General features: G+C 38.3%; 1 protein-coding gene across 1 annotated transcript; it reads right to left on the bottom strand.

The window, feature by feature from the left end:
- Positions 1-8,097: 8,097 nt before the first annotated feature.
- Positions 8,098-8,758, bottom strand: LOC149814820 (E3 ubiquitin-protein ligase MPSR1-like). The gene has a single exon (XM_089989791.1). The coding sequence runs from the start codon at positions 8,715-8,717 to the stop codon at positions 8,322-8,324; it is 396 nt and encodes a 131-aa protein (XP_089845917.1). The 5' UTR covers positions 8,718-8,758; the 3' UTR covers positions 8,098-8,321.
- Positions 8,759-16,961: the final 8,203 nt, after the last annotated feature.

Here is a 16,961-nt window from a genome sequence, read left to right as displayed (position 1 = left end):
AATTTCTCCTTGAATAAACCTAGGTGGAGGTTCCAACCTTTTCTGGGTAGTCACCTTCTTCTTTCCCTTCTTGTCATACTCTAGGCCTTCTTCTAAATTGGTTTTGGAGACCTGAATGGGAGTTTGGATGCCTTGATCTTTTTCCAGTCCTTTGAAGGGCATGTATCCTATTGTCAACAACATTATCCATCTTTTAATAAACTTGGCAAACTCAAGGTATTCATCACATTTCTTGAATTTTGTGTCATCAATTCTTTCAGACAACTTGAGTAATTTGGGCCATTTTCAGTAGTCCATAAAAACCACTTTGGATGTCTTCTCTGTATCAGACTCTATGGTAGATGACGAAGTCTCTTCCTTTTCTAGATAGAGGGAATGCCTGTGAACTTTTCTGACTGAGGGATCATGGGCTAAGCCTACCTGATAGTTGGATCATCAGCAAAGATAACTATGATATGATATTTTTAGAGTATTTTCATGCATTGATGATATGTGGATGAAGCCGCCTTCAAGTCATGGATCCATGGCCATCCTAGCAAAAATATCAAAATACCAAAAGCATCCTCTCAAGCCAGTGACACAACTATCGGTTCAGCATTTTCTTGGGGATGAAAAATCTCACGATAAAAGTTAAGAAAAATTAGTCATTTTCAAGAATTCACGAGAAATTGTTGACAATGGTAGTGCCTAGAAAAGTATATAACAGAACGGCGTTAACAGTTTAAAGAAGTCTTGAAATCTTTGAAAATCATGATATTTTCTTATTGACTTACAAGATATCAGATTTTACCAAATTACTACAATAAAAACATGATATTTTCAAAGCATCACCAATGTTTGTTAGGTTGCAAACTTAAAAGTATAGATTACCAATTACAAATATTTTTTTAAAAAGTAACACCACCTGAAACATGATTTTTATCATAGAAAGATGACTTTTATCAAAGATGTTTTATCTTTTAAGACTTGTTTTTGGTTCCCAAATTCAATTGAAAAGGAATTTAAAGTCTAAACTAGACAAAGCTAACTGAACATCTCTCTCTCTCTCTCTCTCTCTCTCTCTCTCTGAGAGAGTATTGGTTGGGGTTAATGAAAAATATGGAGGCAGGTCATATTGACGAAATCTGACTCCATGGTCAAAACTGTTGATTTTTTGGAGGGTGAAAATTCAGCATGTTCAAAACTGTTGGATTTTTTACCCTTAGAATATCTGATCTTCATTCAGAAAAACATAATCCAAGAGCCTGTTTCTAGCTGCTCCTACCAGACAAGCAGATCTCCTGATGGTATAGTTATATAACTGGTAGGGGTCCGCCTAACCCCAGCTTGACTTTCAAAAAATAAAAATTTGCAGATCAAATCGAAGCGTCAGATGTGTAAAAAATAATAAAAAGAAATGGAGCCTTAAATATATATACAGGAGGATAAAAATCCTCCCCAATGAAAACCCCCTCACACCTCCCTAATGATTTTTTTTGTTGTTTTTATTTTAATTCTGAACATACAAATGTATTCAACATGATTGATTTATTATAAAATTGACACTTGGATCATGAATTTTGGATAGAAAATTAGTATTTGGAGCCTCTAAATTTTATGAAAATTGTACACTGTTGATTTTGAAATTTATAAAAACATATCCATGTATCATAATCAAATGCTCCAAGAAGTGATTCCTATAAAAACAAGCATATAGATCACATCTATATGGTCAGAATTTTGGAAAAAATACCAAAAATACAATAAGACGTCCATTGAGAAGGTTTTCCATTAGAGAGATTTTTATTTTCCTATATATATATATATATGATTGGCCCCTTCTATGTAAATTTGATGGTTCCGCCCCATACTACAAACACATGCAACAAAGATGCTAAAATTAATCTAAATAAGCTCAAGAAAAATCAAATTCAAACGACACATTTAAGCTAGTTGTGGCATTTGACCAAACACTTGTTGAGCTTCTCTAAAACACATAAAAACAATGTTTTTTTCATAAAATTTTCAACACAAAAATTTGTGAAAATGTTTTTCCTCTGTCTTGACAATACCTTCTAATAAACAAAAAATTTTTATTTCAATAAAATTCATATACGAACATTCATATTCAAAGAAATGCAATTTTTAAATATAAAAGGCAAACTGTCCACAATTTAAACATGTCCTCAATGATACCTTCTAACACATCAAATCAGATTTCATTCAATAAACATAAATCAGATTTTAAAAATTAATTAAAAAAGCCAAAAAACAGAAATTTGATTCAGCCCTAATGGGCATTCTAACGATTGGTAACCGTCCACACAAGAAAAAAAAACAGCAAAAAATAAAATAACAAGGGGGTCGGCCAAAGTGTGAACAACCCTTAGCAGCGGTGAGGTCATTGTTGGCCAAAGAATCATCGTCCTCCTTAGCTCCAACAACAGCGCTCAGTTGAACCACATGTCACATAGTCGACCACCTTCCCAAATGGTCGCTCCACGAACAATAACGTCCACATGAGGCACCAAATGGCATAGAGGGAAGGGTGCCTTCTCCTCCAACGAGTTCTTAAAAGGGTGGTTCTCAAAGTTCAACAGTACTTAAAATGTGAACCCCTCTCATGTTTTGGGGTTTTTTTTTATCAGCAAGGGAGCGAGGGAGGGAGGGAGAGAGGTAGGAGAGAACATTTTTTGCCCTTGGGTTTCCAAATCACTGCTCAAAAGCCTCACTTAGAGCAACTTTTGGGTCTAACAGCTAGGTCCTCAAAAGGCGCCAAACTAAATCCAACTCGCCCAAGGGGAGTCCAGCTCTGGCCCGGATCCAAACCCATCAAGGGTGGATCCAGTTAAATTGAAAAAATAAAAAATAAATATAAAAACTACTCAAAAATCCTGCATACACTCGCCAATAGCCCAAACGGATCCTGCCGGTCCATCAGAACCAAACCTAAAACAAATAAAAATTAAATTGACTTAAAATAAACTGCCAAAGCCATCATTGCTACTACGACCACTATCATACTATTTTCAATACCAAAGCCACCACCACATACTTCTTTAATGTCAAAACTTGTTTGGTAGAAACCAAGAGTAGCGGAGGCACTTTGCCGTTGTATGAATTTTAGCATATTCAAAAAACACTTGATAGATACAATTCATAAACTCTTAACTACGTCAAATTTTATGCAACTACCTCTAAAACTAATATACAATACAAACAATATAATAAATATAGTAAAACACAATTAAAAGAACCTTTTAATTAAAAAAGAGAGCATAAATCATGTTTGACAAATCATTTTTTATAAATTTATGGATGTTAAATTTTTATGAATTCATAGAATGCTAAAATTCATAGTGCTTCACATTGCATAAGAATTTTGTGCAAGGTTATTAGGACATGATGATGTCTTATAACATGATCATAGAAGAATAATCTAAACCGCATAACCATCTAAGAAAGTGAGACCCTCATTATAATATATGTGCAAAATAATTCACCATGTATTTGTTGGTTTCGAAACTATAAACAACATAGTTAAAGATATAGTAAAAGTAAATAAAAATAAATTTTGTACATAATTTTGCACATTAAGAGTTATGATTGAATTTTTTTACATGATAAAAAGCTCATATAATTATGTGAAATGAGTGCATTAAAGGATAATGATGAAAAATCAATCTAGTTTGTGAATATTCTCATGATAAAGATATATCATGAAAAAAAATTCAGCTAGTGTATCTAAATCGCATGATATCATGGTTAAACTCATACTATATGTGAGAAAAAATCATTATTCATGTGATGATGAAAAAACCATATGTCTATTGAGAAAATAACTCATAGCGTGTGTGAAAGTTGTCACACTCGAATATTAATATAACCCTTGAAATTGTGCAAGGTCACTTGATATTCATGATAAATGATGCATTGATTATGATATAAGATGCTTGTTTGTCCCTATCACCAAGTTAAAGATAGATCCAAATAATTAATGGATTCAGGTTATAAATTCAATTAGGTCTTACAAGGATTCAATGAACTACTACGTGAGTGGGCTCTTAAAATGTGCAGTCATTGAAGGTGGTTATTTGATAGTGGGGGCATGATGGCAACACGATGTGTGAATGATATATCATCAGAGATCCTCAGAAGTATGATGGTTGATTACATCGTAGAGAACCCTCCTAAATATAGCCATCAAAACTCTATCTCACGTCCTCTCTATCTGTGTTTCCCAATCTGCTCTTTCTAGTTTTTTTGGGCCTTCAGAATCACTCGTTCATATTCAATCTGTTCGTCACTAAGGTCCTATCCCTATCGAACCTGCACCAAGATCAATGCTTAGGTGGTGATTATGTTTTCAAAATTGTTTTCAATTTAATTGACTCAGTAAATTGCATATGGCTATATACAAATTTTCATATGAAAAGTGTTTGTGCTATCCCCTGTTTTACATGTGTTAAAGATTTAGTTTTTTTTTCTACGCATGTGAATGTATGGACATGTGCATGTATTGAAAATATGGATCATGAAAGTTTATTGTTATTGCACTCGCATGCTTATATACATGTATACATGTTTTGCTAGAGGTGAATCAAGGAAAGAATGATGTTTTTCTTGTGCTTAGAATCGACATGTTATGCTTGATTAAGACATTAGTGCAAGGTTGCTTGCATATGCATGTGCATACATGGAATTGATGTATTTTGGGAAGTACCTCATGGCGTGCGTGTTTACATATTTTAATTGGAACTGATTCATGAATAAAAGTATGCATTTGACTTGAGTATGCAGCTGAATTGAACAAAGACATGCTTATGAATATTTTTGTGGCATACACATGATACATGTTTGCATTTCTGAATGTGCATATAAATTTTCAGAAGGTGTGGTGTGCATGTATTTTGGTTCTCGAGACATGTCAAGATTTGGAATTATTTATATGCTTTGACTTGATGTGACATGCTTAAGCATCATACTATATGAAGTTTGTTTCAAATGCATGTGCATACATGCATTGATGTGTGTTTCACATGTACATAAATGCATGAGTTTTTCACTTGTACCAATTGAGATAATTCATGAGTGAATGCATGTATGTAGATTAATTTCGTAAAGGCATATGCACATGAATGGTCAACACATGCATATGAATGTGACATATTATGCTCATGGTTAAATTGATATACATAAATATGCATTTAGAAGCGTGTTGACCTCATTGCATATATTGCAGGTTGTCATGGTTTTTGTGTATGATGCATCGATGGTCTAAATGAATAATCACAGGCCTGGAGAGGCTTGAGCCTTGGTTGCTCTTTCTTTAATTGTTTAAATGCATCACAAAAATCATATTTATATTATGGTTTTAATTGCATTGTTCTATTGTTGTCATGGGTGGTAGACCGTGGAGAGTTGCGCATGCTGATTTGCAAACTTATGGTTGCATGTTGATTTGCAAACTTATGTTATTAATTTTGCGTGTTGATTTGCAAATGTAAAAGAGATGGATTAATAACACGATAAAAAGAAAGCAAAGAATAGTGTAATTTATGTTTTCTTAATGTCCCTTCTTTAAAGTGAAAGTCTTGGATATTGCGGTTTTGGGGAAACCGTGGGGATACAAAAACTTCGTGTGCATTGTTGTTGCTCCTGAACCCAATATTGAGGTTCTTCTCCTTGCCACGGTTTTAGGGAGAATCTGCCACTTTGCCTGGGGGTGGTGTGTAGACATAGTTGTTGTTTTGGTATACCAAGAAAAGTGACACTTGTGAATGCTGATGTTCCAGGTGACCCCGATATTAGATGTTGTTTTCTAATATTTTAATGGATGGTGTTGTTTTCTGATATCACTCGAGGGCTAAGTTTGAAACCCAGTAATAAAATATAAATTGTGTGTTAAGCTACATTGGGAACCTAACTTGACCTCAGAGATTTTACCCATTTGTGTTTTCGCGGGCAACGGTAATTAAAAAGAGAAACTTAAATTGTATGCATTTAATAGGGCATGCATATGAAAAGTGAAACTTTAATAAAAGATAATGAAATGTTCATGCATTGCACATAAATCATGCATATTTCTACTAAGCATTAGAACATGCATATTTTACTTGTTCTTTTAATCGTTACATGATAGTGAATGCATGAGGTTTAATTTCTAATGCATGTTAAATGTTCTGTTTATTTAAATTGTGATCCATGCTATTGCTTAATGATTCTTCATGCTTAGAAATTATTTTCTGTTGCATGGATGCTTAATTGAAATTATGAAGTTGTCATAATTGCTTTCCTCTAAATGATTGCATGAAATCTTATTTGTATTCTTTATGATCACTTGTTTTATTAGAAGTATATGTGCTTAGGATTTCGGTTCTGACACCCTACTTCTATAGTTTTTTGCAGTCACAGGTGATCAGTGAAGTGACTGATTTCTGGGAGAGTTATGAGTGTTACATTCTTGTTGGACGGTTCACAGATGAACATTATGACTCAATTTTTCGTTATTTACTTTTATGTTATTTAAATAACTCTAATATGTCTCTTGCAATTATTGTTTAAACATTCTTTCTTTCAAATAAATGAATCATGATTTAGTTTGGTATAGATGATAAGTGTAAGCTCTATTGTGATGTGTGTGGTTATCTAATTGGGATTGGAATTGTATAGGCCCCGGATCTTTGAGAATATTTCTGCATTTGTTTAAAAATAAAAATAAAAAAAATCTGCATTTTCAAGAAGTATGAGTTGAGGTCGTTACATTTGATCCATGCCATTTAGTCATGTTGATATATGTGATCATTGATGGGTCAAATTACGTTATTTGTAATGAAGACCACTTTGATTCTTTGTTAACATGATTAATGGGCTGGATTGGTAGATATATCAATTGATAAGACAATGTTTTTGAACTCATAAGGTTATAATGTATGATTATAAGGTTACATACGTGGTGGCCTAAGTGAGATTGTTGAGAAAATTGTGTGGGCCTACATATAATAAATCACACATTATAGGTTGTTTGAGGTTTATGCCCACTTTATGTGATCTAGTTCGGTTGGGTCATATGATATCTCATATGATATGATCTTATTATGTGAAACGACCTCTTACATGTCTATCTTCAATTTTATGATGAGCTGAATTGAAGAGACTTTCAGTTGGTTACAAATTAAGTTATGGTCTCAAAACTATATATAGTGACTTTATCTCTTTAGACTCTTCATCTACAAGAAGAGAAATCAGTCCTTCTCATAAAGTTTAGAAAAAGAAAAAAGGGTGACGTATAAAGGTTTTGAAAGATCATACTCATCAACGATCTATCGAAACGTCAATAAATTCATTGGTTTCAATGGTTTAGAGCAAACATGTTTGATGCTCTTTTTAGTTTTTCTGTGGATTCTTAATCCAGCAAGTGGGGCATGACGGCAACACAAGGTGTGATTGATATATGATCAGAGATTCTCAGAAGTAAGATGGTTGATTACAACGTAGAGAACCCACATAAATCCAGCCATCAAAACTCTATCTCTCGTCCTCTCTGTCTGTGTTCCCCAATCTGCTTTTTCTAGTGTTTCTGAGCATTCAGGATCACTCGTTCATATTCAGTCTGGCAGTCACCAAGGGTCCTGTCCCTATCGAACCTGCACCTTGTGTACAAACCCGATTCTAGCCTGTTGAACGAGGCACAGGACTGACACCACCATCCAACGGTGGTCTTTCCCTTTAGAGATTCATCAACACCCAAAAACGCAGTTGCATCCAAGGTTACCGTACCCCACTCGCAGCGGTCGGTTTGGCACATGGGAAACTCCCGTTTTCTTGAAGATGGAAGAGACGTCCGAACAACCAGTCTCCAGATATCAAACAATCGCAAGTACCACCGAGTCAATATCGCTCTTCCAAGTTCTTTTTTTATGGAAAATGTTTTCAATATTATTATTTTTATTTCCTCTTGCTTCACTAATCGTATGCAAAATGAGTCCGGACCTGATCGAGCATGGGGACTTGGGTCGAAATTCAATTAAAATTTAAAGCAAAACAAATTATTCTTAAATTCACTTTTTGTGATTCTGTAACAAATAACAACTCTGTTGAAACGCGAAAATTACACAATTGGCAGGAGTCTCAATTAGTTCTATATACTGGAATTACTAAAACACTCTCATGTATAATAATATAAGACGAAAATACCCTCTCTCAACAAAGCACAACTCAGATGAAACCGCGGCCCTATGCGAGTTGGAGGCACTTTCGACATCCACAAAGAAAAACCCCACGCAAGCAACCCGAACCACCGGAAAACTTGTCCCTCGGGCGGATCTAAACCCGCCACGTCATCATTCCGGACTGATCCGGCACCGGCAGAGCGGGCACGAGCTGTCGCGGGCGAGCCACTCAGATATGCACTCCCTGTGGTACACGTGCGAGCACGGCATCCTCTTTCCGCACGTGCCACCTCCGGAGAGCTCCTCCATGCATACGGCACAGACTCCTTCTCCGGAAACCGTCGGCATGCCCGAGACCATGATATCCGGCGGCGGAACGTTCCCGGAGTCTGCTTCCTCAGGCGGCGACGTTGGCGAGTCGGGGACGGGGCAGAAGAGCGCCTCCTCGAGATCGAACGCCGACGAGCCCGACGGAGAGATGGAGACGGCGACGGGAAACCTATCCGTACTGTCTCCGTCTGGGTTCCGGTGAGAGATCGGCTTCGAATGGTCGGAATCGAGCGCCATTGGGCCCTGCGGTTTCGGATCTCTCGTGCGGCGAGTGGGACTCCCTGGAGAGGAGGTGTTCCGGAGTTTAAATAAGCGACCGATGGATGACGATTTTACCGGAATGCCCTGGAGGCTATCATATACAGAGGGATTCCACATCGGCAGGAAGAAAAAATTGGCTGCAGATGAAGTGAAGTTACGATATTGACCTCTCATTGTTCAAGGTCGTACTTAAAAAGTACCTTTTTTTAACTTGGAAGCATATCAGGTCATGCTGAAGAACACGAGCGTTTTTGCTCATGCTGACATCGTGGCCATCCGATTTGCATTTTAAAAAGCTCAAAAGTCAACAAAACTACGTGGCATTCATCCAAAATGCAAACAGACGGCCACGATGTGGGCACGAGCAAAAACGCTCATGTTCAGCATGACCTAACTTTGGCCGGTGAATTTTGGCTGCGTCGAACGGTTCGGGTTCCGTCTGAAACTTTATCTCATATCACAACTATTAGTCTCCAGAAAAATCAGCAGGGTTCAGGTGAATTTTAAAATAAGTGGTTTTTGAGAAAATTTTAATTTTAATAATACCAAAAAATGAAATTTTTAAGAAAATACCATGAAAATATTGCAATATTATCCCATTTTTTGGTCCTTTTTATATTTTTTCAATAAAACTTGAAGACATGATAAATTCAAAAGAAAGAAAAAACAATGTAAATTTGTGATGATGATTTGGATGAGTTCATTCTAATCAAGGTTGTTAAATGCGATGAGGGGAAGCCAGGCGTTGAGCCTGCGCTTCGCCTCTGAGGCGTACGCCTGAGGTACTGAGGGCGTACACCTCTCACAACTGGTATGGAAGTGAAGCGGTGGGAGGGAAGGCAAGGAGCGGCGGAGGAGCAGTTGGCCGGCACGTGGCGGTGGATCCACCGGCACTTGGGGTTAGCACAGCCGACGAATAAGGCAGAGGAAGAAGACTTGGGGATGAAGGAGGGAGTTCTGGAGGTTGATGAGGGGCAATTTGCGCATCACAGCACGCCTCAGTACCTTGAGCGTGCGCCTGGCCTCTCACAACACTGATTCTAATTGCAACTAGCACAACTAATTGGGGCTTCAATTAAAACCCAGATGCTTCTCTAATTTTAGTTACTTTGTTGGGGTTTTTTATTAGATTATGATATGAAAAGAAATCCCATACCCAATTTTTTTTATATAATTGGACGTAGAAGGCGCTTAATTACCAAAGGCCATTTAAAATGTGTTTGGTTCTGTCATATTCATGACATAGACCCATCGCATTCGCAAGAGAATGTCCTAATTAGGGGCGTGCTGTTAATTAGTGAAACATGAACAAGATTAATTAGGATTCTAGATTACATTATCAAATATTTTTTTCTGACAGAGAAAACTGAGGTTAGGCAGACCCCTACCACTTATACAACCGTACCAATGGGATTCGAACTTGCAACGTCCCAGGTGGCGTGGCGTGCACTAACTGCTCCTGCCAGACAAGCCGAGCCTCCGTTGGTGGATTACGTTATCAAATAATTGGTGTAGTAATAAGTTGTTGATGATGATTTTAATCAATATTAACTTAAATTTTTATCTGTAACGTGCCTATTAAGGGAGGTTAATAAATGTTCATGGGGGTTCCATCCACCCATCTGGGAAAGGTGTCATGTAACTGTCACTACGTTGACACGACATCTACGTGTAATCCTTGGCGGGTAAAGAGGATGTGAGGTTTAAACTTTAATCAAATGAAATTAGGTGACCAAGTCTGTTTTAGTTTGTTATCAAAACTAGGGATGGCAGTGGACCTGGGGACAACGGGTGCTTCGCCCCGCCTAGCCCAATTTGGACAGGGGATGAAGGGCATGAAACGGGAATGGAGGCGGGGATGAATGTTAAAATCTATCCCCGTGCGAGGATGGAGGCGGGGATGGACTTACACTTTTCTCCTCCCCGTTCCCATACCAATCCCCACTTAGCCCCGCCCCATCCCCAATCCTTTAAGGGATGACTATAAACTATAAGGGGAAACGGGACCCCGCTCAGCCTTGCCCCCATTTGAACCGGGGATGGAGGACATGAAATGGGGATGGAGTCGGGGGTGGAGGTTAAAATCCATCCCCGTGCAGAGATGAAGGCAGACATAGAGGTTCGGATTTTGAAACAGGGCAGGGGTGGAGACCTTGTCCCTTGCCCCTCCCTAATCAAAACACACACAAATACAGAGAGGTTATCAATTGTGATGGTTAGGGGTGGCAAAATCTGACACGACCTGCCAACCCGCGACTTAGTCAGGTTCGGATTTTGAAACAGGGCAGGGGTGGAGACCTTGTCCCTTGCCCCTCCCTAATCAAAACACACACAAATACAGAGAGGTTATCAATTGTGATGGTTAGGGGTGGCAAAATCTGACACGACCTGCCAACCCGCGTCTTAGTCAGGTTCGGATTTTGAAATAGGGCAGGGGTGGAGACCTTGTCCCTTGCCCCTCCCTAATCAAAACACACACAAATACAGAGAGGTTATCAATTGTGATGGTTAGGGGTGGCAAAATCTGACACGACCTGCCAACCCGCGTCTTAGTCAGGTTCCGATTTGACTTAAACGGGTTCGTGTCATAAACGGGTCGACCCGCCTAACCCGCTTATTAAATGAGTCGGGTTCATGTTAAGGGTATGCCAACCTGCCAACCGGTCTGACCCGTTTAATAAACAGGTTAAGTGGGCGGGTCCAACCATTTACCTAAACCCGACTCGCCAACCCGTTTACCCGACCTCGACCTGTCTGCCAACCCGTTTACCCGACCCTGACCCGCCCACCAACCCATTTACCCAAACCCGACCCACCAACCCGTTTACCCGATCCGACCCATTTATTAAACGGGTTAACCGTGTCGGGTCGGGTTACCCATTTAATAAATGGGTCGGGTTCGTGTTTGCCACAACTGACCCGTTTAACAAATGGGTCGGGTTCGTGTTGAGGTATGCTGACCCGCCAACCCGACCCGAGTGCCATCCCTAGTGATGGTCATAGAGGAGACTGTTTACCCCCATAATGATAGAGATAGAGCCACTTACCACGATATGGTAGGCGACACTTACCTAGTCCACTCAAGCTGGATATGATTATTTATTTTTTTGTTTTTTTATATGCAAGCAGTTGTTATGGCAGTGGACGGGAGAGAAATGGAGTCCCATCCTGCCTCGCCCCGGTTGAACTGGAAACGGGGATAGAGGTTAATATCAAAACTTGTGCGGGGATAGACTTATGCTTTCCCCCCTCCCCGTCCCAATCCCGGCCTTGCCCTGCCCTGTCCCCAATCCGGATGGCAATGAACCGAGGGAAAACGGGCCCCCGCCTTGCCTTACCCCGATTGGACCGGGGATGGAGGACATGAAACTGAGATGAAGGCAAAATCGATGGAGGGCAGGATTTTGAGATGGGGTGCGGGTGAAGACCTTGTCCCCCGCCCCCACCCGAGTCCACTGCCATCCCTATGTTAGGCAGACCCCCACTAGTTATACAACCCTACCATTGGGTTTTGAACTTGCAACATTCCAACACAAGGTGATGTGCACTAACTGCTCCTAGCAGACAAAGGGAGCCCATTCTAGTGAAGTTATTGGGTCTTAAATTATTGTGAGGTCCTTCCATATAAATGCAGTGGGACTTTGTAGGGTCTCATTTGTACTCCATGTTTCTGAGTACTTTCAGGCAATGTTGTTAAAATCGGTTCAGAAGGTGAATCGGTTTATTAAAAATCATTCTTGATTCGACCGTTTTTTTACCATCACATGGCACTTGTAGTAAAAAGTAAAAAATATATATTTTTAACCCATTAAAAAATATTAAAAAATGAATTGAAATCAACCTTGAATCGTCTTTGGTCCGATTTTATTAAAAAAATGAATTGAAACGACCTTGAATCAGACCAATTTTGAATCGTCTCTGGGCCTATTCGAATCTGAATCAGCTGATTCGGAAGGATTTTGATAACATTGGTTTCAGGTTTGACCAATTCAGCTGTTCAGATAAAGCTTAGTGGACCCACTTGGGTAAATCGAGTTGTAGGTCCTAGCAGATCTGAATCAGGTCACACCAACCTTAGAGGCAAACAACCATTTTGAGTCCTTAAGTTCATACTTAACTTGTAAGTCCTCTGTTAGGTTGAGTCAAGTTGGACCTACGTGTCTGTACCAGTACCACGGTTATCAGGGTAAGAAGTGAGTGTGAAAAGCAATGCAAGAAGCCGCCTGGATGCCTGAGGACGCAGTTAACTAGCTTAAGGGGAAGGTAAAAAGATAAAAACAATGAAAAAATAAGTAGGAAACTACGTAAAATTGTACTTGAGAATTTTTTTTTTATTTCAAATGAACTTTAAGCTTGCTACAATTTTCAATGTATAGGTAGATTTGCAGTGAAAACACCATTTTAAAAGATAAAATACAATTTCTTTACATTACAAAGCCATTCCAATGTTAGTGTTTTAGAAGAGGCAATCTTTCCATTTCTCAAAAGCTAGCTTCTCATAAAAGCTTACGAAGCATGAAAAACAGCATGAAATATAATACTTTTGTAATAAGCTTCCGAGTGGTTCTAAGAAGCTAAAATGTGAAAAAATCCCTAAAATGCAAACTATGACTTTAAAAAAGCCATCACATTTAATGCTTATACAAATATTCACAAAAATATGAAGATATTCACATTTAAGTCTTCAGAAAATTTGTAAATCTTATGACCAACGTGCAAATGTTCGTACAAGATCTGTACATACAGAGGATGTTCGTGAATCATCTTGTGAATGTCACGAGAACGTTCAAAAATGAGTAAGGACATTCACAACACAACAGACATTTGTGGATCTCCTTGAGAGTATTTACTTAAAGGAGGTTCACAAGTTATATTTGTGAAGGTCATAATATATTTATAAAGGTCATACTGTATTTGCAGAGGTATCATCAGAGTGTGAACGTTGAGAGACATTCAAAACATGTATTTGTGGATGTCACACACATAGCAAAGCTCCTTGATGAGTATTTACTTAAGTGAGGTTCACAAATTACATTCCCGAAGGATGTGGATGTTCTTAGAATCTCCTTTCTATTTAAAGGTTGTGAACTTCATACAACATACCTGTATATCTCGCAAACCTTCAGGTTTGCATGTACAAAGGGCAAAAATGTTCTAAAATAGTCCCGCATCAGCGAATTTTTTTATATATGGGGGATTTTGTCAATTTGCTAGGTATTTCAGAAAATGCACCAATTTACAGGGACAGTACTGTTATTTTTCCAAAATCTAATATATTTGAAAGCAGTAGTAAACAAACTTATAAATAATTAAGAAAGTGAATTCCTGGAAGGTATGTTGGAAATATGATAAAAATAGGTTTTATTCAAATAAACGGCTATCACAAGTTGCAGATCCGTGCACGTATGCTTTACATGTAAACCTACAGAAACCTTCATCTCTCTTGATTGTTAATGAATGGGCACATGCCCTAGCACAACGAAATTGAAGGATACAAACAAAAATATATGAAACCAGTTTTGGTATTCCCACCGTCAACTCTGTTTGCATCTGAGGTGTACTAATAAGATAGTGGAGATGAATCCTCCAACACTACAGATGCCACCAACCATGGTGATGTTTTCCAATCATCCATACCGTGTCATGTGTGAGCTGCATTAGCTCTCAGTTACTTGTATCATTTACTGTCATATACTTATCACATTGTCCTTATCTATGAATACAAAGTCATCTTGATTCTGTCGATCTTCCACACTTGGGTGGTGATGTTTTTGTCGCTATATCTAAAATAGTGAATGACAAAATTCACGTTACAATCATCTAGAAGAGTAGAAAGAAGCAACCCTTTCAAATTATGTAACAATATGGGCTTCTGTCCTCCTAGCTAGTAAGATTCTAGAGAGCCGTGGATCATCTTGGCCCTACAAGATCACGTGTAGCTATGTTGTTCACCATGTCTTCTGAGATTAAGTAGTCAAAGTTTGGAATTACTATTGACATTAGTATGATCATCGGTATTAGTGTCCATAAATTATCACAAGTTAATTTGGCTTTTCTTGAATTGATCCCATGACATTTGCGATCCAAGAGGGGTTGGCGCAGTGGGGTAGTGCAGTCAAGGTTTGATTCTTATGGGTGTCGCCCCTCTGCGTAAGCCAACACATAGCATAAGCCCTGGGGCAGGGGTCCTAGCTCCGGAGTTTTACGCTTTTGGCACGACCACTATAGGTATGGCAGGCTGAGCCAGCGCGACCAGGTCTTTGTAACGGGTGCAGTTTCTTTAGGTTATAAATCCAAAAAAATCCCATTTGGGTCCTTACAAGTGTGTCTAAGGCTTTGTTCCTTTAATGGGTAGGGTTCATCAAACTTGTTGGACTGTGTGGTGAACCGTATAATTTGTAGCCAGTGACATCTTGACATTTACTTCTGGCCCTTCTGGTGGTAACATTTCGCCCTCACGTATTCCAAATCCTTTAGTCAAAAACTTTAATCAAGTCTAGAAGGGCTGGTTGGTGGCTAGCAACCTATTTAACGAGGTCCTACGCCTTGAATACTCTAGAATTCCTGTACTAGAGTTCAAGAGATTCCTTGTATTATATGCCACAAACAATTGCATGGCCTTATTTTGAGTGGGGACTGCATTTTGATGCTGCGAGGCCAATGGAATGCTGTCATGTGCAATATTCTAGTATTGGTATGGACCTGTCTAATTTTTATAAAAAAAAATTTTGTACTAACTAGGGTTTTTGTGCACTGCGTCATGGTTAATTATTGCCACCTACTTTTTAGATTTAGGTACGAGAGCTTTCGGGCGTATTGAAGATTAAGGTTTTGAGAACTCTGTATCTTGTTATTGTATTTCACATCTTGTGTTTTTCTCACTCCTCCTTTGCCCGTGGACATAGGCATGAGTGTCAAGCCACATAAATTTTTCATGCCTTATCTTCTTTTTCTTCTTGTATTTATCTTGTGGTTTGCTTTGTTCCACCTTCTTATTGTAGTTTTGCAGAACAGTAACGTAATAGAAATGAGTTTCCAATTAGGGATGGTATAAGCTCTCCGGGTCATAATGAAGCCGTTTCAAAATGATAACAAGATCCTGTGTGGGTGTAAAATATGGTTCTATGCCTGATCAAGATTTTGTTACAAGATCAGGTTAAGAGACCTTGAACAGCTGTCCAGGGTCTGTTAGATGGCATCCATCATCAAAATGAATGGCATAAAAAAACCATCAAATGTTTTTAATTTGTTTTGAAAAAATTTCAGCAGTTCATCTAAGAAGTGACCAACATCCAAAATGTTTGTGCACTACAAGAAAAATGCGTACTGGTCACGGATTCTATACGTCGCTAGTTCATCGCTAATCCATCGTTGTACATCTTTGCGACGGACTAGCGACATATATCATCTGTTGCATAACCCTAGTGACTAAATTACAACAGAATTTATCTATCGTCAATTCATCGTTATGTTGTGATGGCTTAGCGACGGATGATGTATGTCACGAATTCATCGTTAAATGGTGACCGATTTGGTTATACGACAAAATTTAATCAGTCGTTATTTCTGTCGCTACTATTTATCGACAGATAAGTATCCGTCGCTAATTTTCATCGAAATGTGACGACGAACATTAGCGACGGTTTAAATTTCATTGCAAACCGATGCCTGCTGCAAATTGGTGATGGAGTAACAACAAATAATATCCGTCGCTACTCCATCGCTAATTTGTAATAAAAAATTAAATTGTTTTTTGAAATATTTTGAAACTCGAGAAAAATTTCTCGTACAATTCATATATCCTGCTTATAAAAAAAAGTACACATAAAAAATATATACAAATTAAAAATAAATGTTAAGTTAAGCAAACTTTAATAATCAAGTACAGTCCTTGCGAAGTTATAATTAGTTACAAGTTGTCAAACAAATTAAACAAAAAAATCTAATCCTCGCCAAGATTTTGGGCATCATCCTCTTCATTTTCTCAATCTGCCCCTCCCTCAATGCCTCTATCAACTCCTCTATGTTGATCATCTCCAGCATCCTACAAAAGAGAACCAAAATATTAGTATTTATAAACAAAACATAATGAAATAAATTATATGCAATCCACCTAATCTAATGCAACAAAGTAAATGGCTGAATGAATGACACATAGACTAGTAATAAATTGAAGGACATTAACAAAATTATAAGAAAACATTTATAGTAATTCAATCA

Source organism: Nuphar pumila, chromosome 15 (assembly GCF_984573655.1).
Source record: "Nuphar pumila chromosome 15, dmNupPumi1.hap1.1, whole genome shotgun sequence".
Lineage (NCBI taxonomy): Eukaryota > Viridiplantae > Streptophyta > Magnoliopsida > Nymphaeales > Nymphaeaceae > Nuphar > Nuphar pumila.
Note: the sequence above shows the minus strand (reverse complement) of the source record. Positions and strands in the feature narration are given on the sequence as shown.